The sequence below is a fragment of the Aspergillus eucalypticola genome (assembly GCF_003184535.1).
Source record: "Aspergillus eucalypticola CBS 122712 chromosome Unknown BO83scaffold_8, whole genome shotgun sequence".
In the NCBI taxonomy this organism is placed as follows: Eukaryota; Fungi; Ascomycota; class Eurotiomycetes; order Eurotiales; family Aspergillaceae; genus Aspergillus; species Aspergillus eucalypticola.
Genome location: NW_020290282.1, coordinates 579,709 through 590,002, shown reverse-complemented (window position 1 = coordinate 590,002; position 10,294 = coordinate 579,709). Strand labels below are relative to the sequence as shown.

General features: G+C 48.4%; 3 protein-coding genes across 3 annotated transcripts; all 3 read right to left on the bottom strand.

The window, feature by feature from the left end:
* Window positions 1-1,782: 1,782 nt before the first annotated feature.
* On the bottom strand, window positions 1,783-2,947 carry BO83DRAFT_377180 (flavin reductase family protein). Its single transcript, XM_025530920.1, has one exon. It carries the CDS (start codon window positions 2,786-2,788, stop codon window positions 1,955-1,957), a length of 834 nt encoding a protein of 277 aa, XP_025389699.1. The 5' UTR covers window positions 2,789-2,947; the 3' UTR covers window positions 1,783-1,954.
* A 2,479-nt stretch (window positions 2,948-5,426) lies between these two features.
* BO83DRAFT_237410 (WSC-domain-containing protein) lies at window positions 5,427-6,706 on the bottom strand. The gene is made up of 3 exons (XM_025526941.1): window positions 6,198-6,706; window positions 5,636-6,141; window positions 5,427-5,580 (listed from the first exon to the last, which is right to left on the bottom strand). The coding sequence occupies exons 1-3, from the start codon at window positions 6,520-6,522 to the stop codon at window positions 5,557-5,559; spliced, it is 855 nt and encodes a 284-aa protein (XP_025389698.1). The 5' UTR covers window positions 6,523-6,706; the 3' UTR covers window positions 5,427-5,556.
* Window positions 6,707-8,035: 1,329 nt separating this feature from the next.
* BO83DRAFT_377176 (uncharacterized protein) lies at window positions 8,036-8,811 on the bottom strand. Its single transcript, XM_025530919.1, has one exon. It carries the CDS (start codon window positions 8,757-8,759, stop codon window positions 8,247-8,249), a length of 513 nt encoding a protein of 170 aa, XP_025389697.1. The 5' UTR covers window positions 8,760-8,811; the 3' UTR covers window positions 8,036-8,246.
* Between the last annotated feature and the right edge of the window lie 1,483 nt (window positions 8,812-10,294).

Below are 10,294 nucleotides of genomic sequence, written 5' to 3'. Positions count from 1 at the left end.
TGGTTGTCCACCCCATAGACCTACCTTACCCTCCGCTAGACTTTCATACACGAACAGACGAATCAGCCTCATCAGTTCCCCCTCCAGGGTGCCGAGGACCGGAAAATCCGACAGGGCACGTATGCCGAAGATGTCCGCGATCTACACCACACACGCCGTATGTGTTGACCAGAAGGACTCAGGCCAGCTGGGCTTGTCAAAGGGCGGAACGGCCCTTCCGGTGTCTGTTCCACACAGGCAGCCACAGTTGCACGAGCATCAACGTCAAGTCTTAATCTATCCTCTATCGAAGATAATATGGTGAATACATTAGTGCTTCTGATCCTTCCAATGAGTAGCCAGCTATTGTTTGTGTACTTCTCCATATGTTCCATTATTTCTAAAGCTCTTCGCTGACTCCTATAATAGGCTCGAGCTAATACCAAAACCGGAACATAACGTCTCTCTGTCATAGTAGCCCCTGTCAGCATGGCCCCCTGCTAGCAAGGGCCCTAGTAGCGAATGATGACCAACACTGAGCTCGACACGGTGTAACCTAGTCACCTGGAGACCAGGAAAGTGTGATCGGCCGTACAACCCTTCTAGCGGTCATTGGTGAAGAAGCAGCTTCCGTGCTGCGTCGAACATTCCACACGTCAGCCTACGCTTTACGTTGGATACTACTTTGGGAGAGGTACATCTTCATGCAGGCTTTTAGTTCGCAACCTACTGCAACCTAGTCTGTACTATTGTTACAGGTAACAGAGCCACGGGGCCTGTTACTTTGCGTCATGACAGGGGTGCCATGCGCTCTGGAATGGGTGATATCCACATGGTCTGATCTCACTCCTGCTACATTCAGCTTACTGCGAATCGCTACAGTATCCTAAAGTGTCAATGGGTTTGCGAGCCGATAGTTGCTAGACTAGCATTTCCTCGAGCAGTTGGAAATGGCCCTTGCGTGTCAGCATGAGCCGGTCTGTTCAGGGTCCAGATATGCCTGTTCTTCCTCGGAACTATCAAGGACCTTTTTGACAATGAGCGTGTGAAGAATCACCTTACCAGACCAAGCTAGCAGTGTTGTCCCTCCCACGTAGCTCTGTGCCGCTCACTTTCATTACGGGCTTAACCACGAAGGAACGAATACCCTTGCTAGCGAGGGAACACTAGTCCAAATGATCTAAGAAATCCTTCAGACAATGGCTTTACCCGACGACTAATGATGTGCGCAGAACAAATTCACTGCGCCCGGATTAATATGCCGGGCACCCCGACCCGGACCCAGTCTTCTGCATGGCAGTCAGGAGTGTTTCATCCATCTACACGTGTGCTGGCTGCGGAGCCACCCCCTGGTGAGCACGACGGCGATCATGCAGTACTTCGATACGACCGGGATCGCAAGACAGCGGGGTCACTTGCCACGAGGCATCTTTGCCCCTAGAAGATTCCAGATGATCCTTTCACGCGAGAAGAAGAGCGCTGTTCGATCTAGTATGGTGATTCCGCCTTGTGTATCAATGCCGTCATTTGACAGATACATGCCAGTATGGTTTCCTAGCCCATTCACTTCTGCTGAGACATCGCTACTCCTCCACATGGACTATCGGTATTCCTCCACTGTGTAACCAACTTTCATGCGGGCAATGTAGCAGGAACAGCCACCAACAGGCACCAACCAGAACCAACATGTTGGGTTACTGTTCAGCGCTGACTCGTTCACAGATCCTGCAATCGCAATTTAAGCATGACACTATCAACAGGGCAAAGTTGCCAGCTGTGCAGACTAGGATGCACTAGGCAAGGGCTTTTGTCACAATTGTCTCAGTGCCTCTAAACCCTACCATCTGCTTACCGAAACAATGGCAGAGTTGTGTGCATACCTTGTATGAGACGAATCAGCATACTGCAATCCTGTTACATCGAGCTGCAGGTCATGGATGAGCGGATCACAACACAGATATTGCCCCTGACGAGCCTAATCCTGGAACTCCTTCCACTTGACCATCCTATCTCTCAAATCGACTTCCTCTCCGTCAATCACGAACCGGCCATCTCCGCGATGGTGAGCCATCTTCATTTCCCTCTTCCTTCGTTTGCCACCACCAACACGATCGTCGTCATCTGCTGGGTCTCTGCTTCCCTGGCCATACTCTAGATCCATGTCTCTATTGATCCATGCTCCAGTCACCTTCAGCACCCACAGATTGTACCTTGCCACCAACGCTCGGTCCTCAACCATACACTGAATGTTGGCTATAACATCCTTCCCTCCAACCAAAGGCGCCCGTGCTCTCCCTTCCTTACCCCCTTTTCTATCCCACAACCCATCTGCAGATGCAGGATCAGGAGCTGGGACCGGGTTTATTCCAAAATTGGCCCACTTGTTGACATCTTCCCCACTGCAGTTGCCGATATCAACGGCCTTCTCCAACATCTCCACTGCAGGAATGGCGAGCACGCATTCGCCCGTCTTCTTCAAATTATCATAGCTCTTGTCCCACGGCCCAATGCAGGCACCGACAAGTGTTGGTCCTTCGTGCTGGATCATCATGTGGAAACCCATTGTCATTATGTTGTGCGTCTTGTTGGCTATGGAGCCGGTCGCCACAAGCAAAATGGGTCCAGGCTCCAGGAGCCGATTGACCTTGTGGATAGGATAGGCCACGAACTGGTCCAGACCATTGCGCTTATCATCGCCATCGTTGGAGCTGAATTCTAGTCTCGATTTTTTCGGTGTCCGGTTCGGCTCCGACTCCGACTCGTTCAGGGGCTGCTGCAGACTGACATTGACATCCCTTTTCGTGTTCATGTTGTTCCTGCGAGACATAACTGCCGTAGACCTCTCGTCTCCTTCCTATACAGGTATGTGCAGAGTGGAATATAGATGAAAACTGTACACACACACACACCACTTGCGGTGTATCTCGTCAGGAAGACATTCAGAGGACCTCAAGGGTGAAGTGCAGTGAAGAAGTTGCTAAGTCGGAGAATATCCGGACAAAGAAGTGCACCAAACTTGCTTGCGGAACAGACTGCCTCTCCCCGCATTCCTAAGAACTCTCCGGCCCGCGCAATCCTGTTGGTCGGCTCTTTGTTCCCCTTTAGTAAGTGACGTACACATGAACCATTGTCCTCTCATGTTCCGAATGAATACTTCATCGACAATATCACAAGCAGTCATTACATCCATCAAAGCAATCACACTGCATCAAGAAGACACTCTCTCCTACCTTATAGACCAAATACCGAAAGCTACTTAACCAGAAACACATCATCATATTCTGTTATCACTCTTGCTCCGTACTGGAGCGAACGGGTCTAGGATCTATATCTAATCGAACGTAGGAGGAACAAACGTAGGCAAAGCAGATGATGATGTTCAATTGTAACTATCTAGGGTCTTCTTCGTAGAAGATGTAATGCGGTTAACTAATCGAATGAGGAAGGCGCGGCATGCCCGCTGCAACTCTTGCTCCTTCTATCTTGAAACGTAGATCGACTTCTCAAACCACGTAGTTCTCACCTGGGCCATCATACATCATGCTCCAATCGATACAAACCACATAACCAAACCAAATCCCACCTACTAACCTCGACGATTAGTCCACGTAGTACTCAGAAAGAACACCCATAATAGTCCTCTTCTATACTCTGTACATGAGTCGTGTGAATAACATACCCATGCATTTAAATGAATTACTACTACTACTACTACTACTACTACTACTACTACTACTACTACTACTACTACTACTACTACTACTACTACTACTACTACTACTACTACTACTACTACTACCACTGCTTTTTGAGAATCTTCTCCCAACTACTTATACTATTTACATGATCATCATAAGCGAAGTACAACCCGCTCTAAGAAAAAGCGACTGGATACCACCAACCAATGTAGTACCTGATCTTCTTGACTAATGATTATACTACGCCTATTGATATCTATCAGACGTGATGACTATAAATCCCTTGTTGATATATATAAGTATGACTACTAGCGCTGTTGGTAGCAACGTAGTAGATAGTGGTATGCGTATATATACATATATATATATAGTACTATGGAATCATCACCGATATCCCCCCTCCCAAAAAGCCTGGCAACTAATAAAAACTCATGAAGGGGGCAATTAGTAGTTTACTTTATGATTAGAGGGACAATGAACTCCCACATACTAACTAGCATTAGCTAACTAGCTAGCTAGCTAACTACTAAATAGTACTGTATTTATCAACATATACTTACCCATCAAGCCCTCCTCCACCGTAGTACTACTACTAACTACACAAAAAACAGAGATCAGCAACTGAACTTCAATCCCTCATGAACCCAAATCTGGGAAGTAACTTAATTGTCGATGATTAAAACTAGCAGGTCATAGTTAGTTGTATCCACGAAACTATTTGACTCCAAGCAGGGATTAGTAATAATAGTATTGAACATGTCTTCGTGCGTCATACATAGACATCATATGGTAGATGATGTTACCCTTGACGTAGGTAGTGAAGGTGCAGATGAATATATATCTTTCAATATGGTACTAGTGTCCGCGTAGTTACTATTAAGTAACAAGTTCAACCACATCAATTCGGATAAAACACCAATTATATGATTGGCGATAACAGTATATAGTATCAGACGAGATCATATGGCTGCCTACTTGTGGAAAGAAATATCGTTATTCATCGGTCATCACGCTACCAAACCCCGAGGTCTATATGGTCATTGCATAAGGAGAAAAGAAAAAAAACCATCATTACAGCTACAAGATGATTGACTGATAATCAATGCATCACGCACATGGTACACATTCATCCTCACATTAACTACAGGGCTGTCCGTCACAGTACTTACAATCTTCCAGTCAAGGCTACTGTATGTAGTACCCATGACAAGCACGCGCGGCCCACCGCCATAGAAACAAGCATCGCAGAAATACAACAATTGGGGGGTTCTCGGCTCAATAACAAAAAGGTTTGGGAAAAATAAATGCTGTCCACGAGGGTAATCGACTAGAATACAGCCCACTTCAAATAACGCCTTATCAAAAATGAGATCCTGAAACTGATATACCTCAGCCCGACTCGTCGAGTCCTTGACCTTGAGAAGCCCTTTGATGAGACAGAGAACCCCAAGTCGAAAATGTAACCATCATCAATGGCTAGTGACCTGGGTGTTTCTGAAGAGCCGCAAGCCTTCACTAAAGCAAAAGTCACGGTCGGCTTTCTCAACAACGCTCCGGGAGGGTTGCTATCCGCCACGGGCGGCACATACCACACGTATGGAGCGAATGTGCTTTTCGTAGCCAGTGGCTGAAGGGGTCATCATATCCTATCTGCAAACATGCACTGGTATTGCAAGGTCGCTGTATAGTCCAGCAGGAATAATAAAAGGAGGGAAAGGATAGCTGTCGTGAAGGGTGAATCTATGGTGACAAGCGAAGGTTGTGTAAGGTAGGAGGAGGATATCTGGCAGGGCATGGCTCTATCGTTGAAAGACATGCACAGATAGGATCTTGGTCCACAAATGGCGCTGTCCATGGAAAGCTGGCGAACGCATCCCTTCTAGCGTCGATCAGGGTTAGTCACCTAGTACCTGTTAGCCGGAACTCTTCATATCTGGTCATCGTTCAGTTAAGCCCACCTGCAGGATGCGACGAGAGAAGTCTTGGTCATCATCGATGCTGCCATTGCTCTGACGGCGCTGCGCCATGAAATCACCATCGAAACGGGAATCCGACATGGAGTGCTGGGACATCGGGTTGCCATAGTTGTCCACACCAACACTACGACGGTATTGCGACTTGCGGTTCTTGAAGCGCCACAGGAAGAAGCCAGCGCCAGCAAGAGCACAAGCTCCTACTACACCCACGACAACGCCGGCTGCAATGGCAGCAGTGTTGGCACTTGAGCTCTTCTTCTTTGGAGCTTCAGTGGCACCCTCGGTAGTTGCAGATGCGGTCGCATCGGTCCCGGACGTTGCATACACGGTTTGTGTGGTGCCAGAGCTAGTGACGACATGGGCTTCCTGGGTTGATGTTGTAGACGTTTCGCTCTCGCTGCTGGAGGTACTTGTGCTCGAGGCGGAATAATGGTCGACGTCATCCTCAATGCCAGTAAGGTAGACGGAATAAGTACTGCTGCCACCGCCTATATTGTCACCGTTAGCAGATGTGCCATCTGAGGCCCAAAACCGGAAAACATACAGTCCACAGAAGGCCAGCCGGCACATGCGATGTTACACTTGCTGTCATCAACCTTTGCTGACGAGGCAGGTAGCAGGTTACCGCAAAGACAGTCCTGCCCATTATGCAGGGCAAAGACTGAGTAGTTGTCCTTCAAACACAGCTTCTGACAGTATCCATCACTCTGATATGTATAGGTTCCCTGATCTTTCAGTGGCGTCGAGTCGGAGTAACAGCCATTGTATTCCTCGGTATAGGCATATGTTGCAGGCAGACTGATGGATAGGAGAAGGGCTGAGGCTGCAAGAGCCGACCGCATCGTGAATGATTTCGTGGTGTGGTACATGGTCGACGTAAGAAAGGATCCCAAGGGGTAAGGTTTGGTTGAGTTTGGCGAGAAGTGACCTCAAAGATACAGCGAGGGAGGTTGATCGAAGAATAAGGGACGACCTGCGTAACCCTTTGAACCTCTCAGAGCCACTTTCAAAAGTCGATAGTCCTGGTGGTCTTTTCTCACTCCTATGTCCTTGGAGCTGGACGTGTCGCGACGGTCCTCCGGGGTAGTGGAAGAAGAGTACGGATAGTTTGCAAGGGCCGACGTTGAGGACGAGTGACGTAGATGGGACCAGGCCTTGACGTGGAGAACTGGTCGGCTATAGACCGACAGTAGAGGGTCAGAGGATGGTAGTAGGTGAGGATTAGAGTAAAGATAGTGATGAAAGAGTGTGGTGTCTGGCCTGGGGGTAAGCGGTCCCTGGCGGGGAAGGGCCCTTTGGACCGGTCGTTTCAAGCACCCCTTTCTGTCGGGAAGAGTTTAATGAGCGTGCCTGAACGGGCGGTTCAGGAAGGGAAATCGGCCAAGGGTGGATTCGCATTCACAGCAACAGGGGAGATTCTTTTATGGCCCTTCGAGATAAATCCGAGTATCCAGATAATAGAAGCTCGACCTAGGGGCCACAACAGTTTTGAAGAAGCGAGAGTAGTAGTATGAAGAGTTGGGAAAGATGAAAATCCAATGAAAATAGGAATAAAAAATTGCACAAAAACAATAATGTCCTAATAGAAGGCCAAAAAGAGCGACTGGGTTGAAAGCAGGAAAGAGAAAAGAGGGTCAGAGAAGGGGAAGGCGACAGAAACGATTGACAGACTCCTTCCTGGGACACAACAGGGTGACTACTGCAGAGGCGGAGGACTGGACTGGGAAGGCATTAAGCGACGCACTGACGGGTGAACTAGTACTAGTAAGTAAGTAGTATCATTGTGTACCTCCGTAGTTTAGTCGTAGGGGGAGGTCAGAGACAAGAGAAGGGGAGAGGGGGGCCTGTGTGTGCCTGCCTGTCTGCAGCACCAGGTAGTTAGTTAGTGACTTCTGAGTTCGCCCGCGTACTAAAGTTTCCCCTACTGGGACGGTCGAAAAAAAAAAAAGGGACAAACAAAGCGTGAGGGAGGAGCATCATCCCCCTCCATTCCCTGCCTTCTCCCCCAATGGCAGGGCGTGAATCCAGACGCGGTTCTCTTGTTGGTGGTTCCCCGACGGTACCTGACCCTGGATGTGCAGGGCGGTAATTTACCATGTCCCGCGTACCTGTCCCTTCTATCCAATCATATATCTTGAATTATATTACATCAGCAGACCCGTCCAGGGGCAGGGCTCATCCCTTTCCATTCTGGGCCACACGGGCGGCACAATTACAATTGGAGCTGCTGCTGGCATGCACTAACTAACTATTCATCCCCCCCTCCCCAATCCACCCGGTCATGGGGGGCCAGTCATGATGATTGGTGGCGGCGCTGTATATTTACTCATACAAAGAGGGGGATGGGAAGAAAATAGGCACATGCTCAGGCGTTTTTTGGGGGGATTTTTTACCCTTCGTCTCAACTCCTCCATAACATACTTTCCTTCCTTCCGTCTGATGCCGCGGTCGGAACTCGAAAGGCATGAAATGTGCGACTCATACATACTAGGCACATACCAGCATCTTGTGATCTAGTTGGCGAGAATATTTTCCTTTCCCTTTACCTTCATGTAATCTCCGTATGGCTACTTCGACATTCCATGCATCTTCCCTACTGAACATCTGTCTGTCCCTTACGATCATTATTCGGCACCTCCGGCAAGACAAATACACGTACCCAACTGGAAAAAACATAAAGAAATGGAAAACGACCCAAAATTGGAAGAAGCAATTCGAATTTTGCCCGGGAAGAGGGTTTATAAATAGCAAAGATCCTCGGTACGACCTCGGGCACTGATGCCCTCTGTACGAGGACACAAGCCTCGCGCAAACTCACCCGTCCAAACTCAGCAAGTAGTAACAACGCTGCTGCTGCTCGGGTGCTGACACCAGCCATTGAATGTCGATAGAAACGCCTGCTCCACGATGGACTTTTCCAAATCCGACTGACTAATGATGAGTTGTTCGAGGTTTCAATTGTACCGATCCTTGCATGACTGCATGACGGGCAGCGCGAAGTTTTCCTCTGCCCACTTGTAAGGAGATGTCCGGCCAAACCACTAGGTAATGGAATTGGTTCTGGCGTCAATAATGTATTCGGTCTCTGAATCGTTGCGTCATCCATCTCGAGACACAAGAACGTAAACCAACTACGCATCTACTAGTAGCATCAGATACAACCGTCAGTAGTGAGGAGTGTGTGCCTTCTCCCCCAAATTTTGGCGCCGACACACCTCGAGGACGAACGGCGGAGGATGTCACTGGACAGGGGAGTCGATTAACCGCCCAAACTCTGGGGCCCATCATCGCATCGCAATTCCAACAGTCGCTGAGAGCATCCAAACTAATCCTTTTTGATCCTTGATCCGCATGGTCTACCCAATGGGATATCGCTGCTTGGGGGAAGCTATGCACGCCGTCACGGATTCGAGTGCTCCAGTTTGTTGGTTAAAAGTGATCTAGTTAGCGACCGGCGGGCCCTCTCCTCTTTCGAGTCAGAAAAAAGAGTTCGAGTTACCTCGTGCTTGGCTTTACCGTTGAAGCAGTCACTACTCAATAGTGGGTAGCGATTCACCAACGCGACACAACGCACTTATGCTCTACGTATCAGAGCTTCATTTGCCACATCATTGTTTCGGTTGAGGGAGATCCTCTTGCATCATTACCAACCTGCGACTGGAATGGTTCCGATGGTTCAAGACGGTCGGGTCGTTTCCGGGGTGCGGTGGGCGCGCGGTAGATAGTGGGACCTTTGGAACCCCTGCAGAAGTGCAGCCTGCGCCCCGTAAAAAAAAAAAAATAAGTAGTTAGTAAGTGTTGTAAATGTAAACACCGCTTGAGTAAGTAGTATCTACGCAAGGATTCTCCGCTCCCACCCCCCTTGACGCGTATATCTGCAAGACTCTATGCAGGCAATTGAAATCACGGCGCTTTCTCGACGACCAGAAAATTCAGTTGCTGATAAATTGTAATGGGCCGATCCAGTTGTAGGAGGTTAATTGATTGATTGATTGATGGGCAATGGGGAATTGCAACTGATGACGACTCCTTCGGTCGGAGACTACTATGTTCAATAAGAAACAACCGGCGAATTCTTGCCGCCCATTCTACAGGAAAGTAGACACATGTCCGTTACATCGTGCATCTTGCTTTTACTTTTTCCTCTTACTCCTTTGGAGCGCGCGTTGAAGGAAGATGCTTGATCTTTCGTCACCAATAACATACCCACAAATGTTATTTTGAAGATGGGAACGAACATGCACGATCAACTGTTCCGTTTCCCGCGGGCCCATGGGAGGAATTCTAGAAGTATGAAGCAGCAGCAGCAGCAGCAGCAATCCTTCTTCACATGCCGAATAAGCTTATCGTCCGTTCTTTTTCCATCATTCCAGGCCTAGTAGGAACGGGTGTCTGAAATTTAGCATTCCCCGAAGTTGTTTGTCGTGTAGGGTCTGTCTATGCTGCGATGGCTGTAGATTTCCACTTCACTGGCTTGCACTGGCAAGGCTCGACTACTTACTCGAACACCATCCACCGATGTCAGCACTCCCAAAATAGTACGGATACACCGGGAAAGGATAAAGGCAAGAGCAAGAAAAAAGAGAAGAAAAAAAAAAGCAAGCAAAACAAAGACCAATCCCACCTACTAGTAGCGAACGA

What these genes read in the sequence shown, in the direction of transcription:
- BO83DRAFT_237410 (XM_025526941.1), bottom strand. Translation starts at nt 6,522, where the DNA reads ATGTACCACACCACGAAATCATTCACGATGCGGTCGGCTCTTGCAGCC. An exon ending in CGGCTGGCCTTCTGTGGACT is followed by an intron (nt 6,142 to 6,197) that starts GTATGTTTTCCG and finishes GTGACAATATAG; the next exon opens with GCGGTGGCAGCAGTACTTAT. An exon ending in TCTCTCGTCGCATCCTGCAG is followed by an intron (nt 5,581 to 5,635) that starts GTGGGCTTAACT and finishes AACAGGTACTAG; the next exon opens with GTGACTAACCCTGATCGACG.
- BO83DRAFT_377176 (XM_025530919.1), bottom strand. Translation starts at nt 8,759, where the DNA reads ATGGATGACGCAACGATTCAGAGACCGAATACATTATTGACGCCAGAA.
- BO83DRAFT_377180 (XM_025530920.1), bottom strand. Translation starts at nt 2,788, where the DNA reads ATGAACACGAAAAGGGATGTCAATGTCAGTCTGCAGCAGCCCCTGAAC.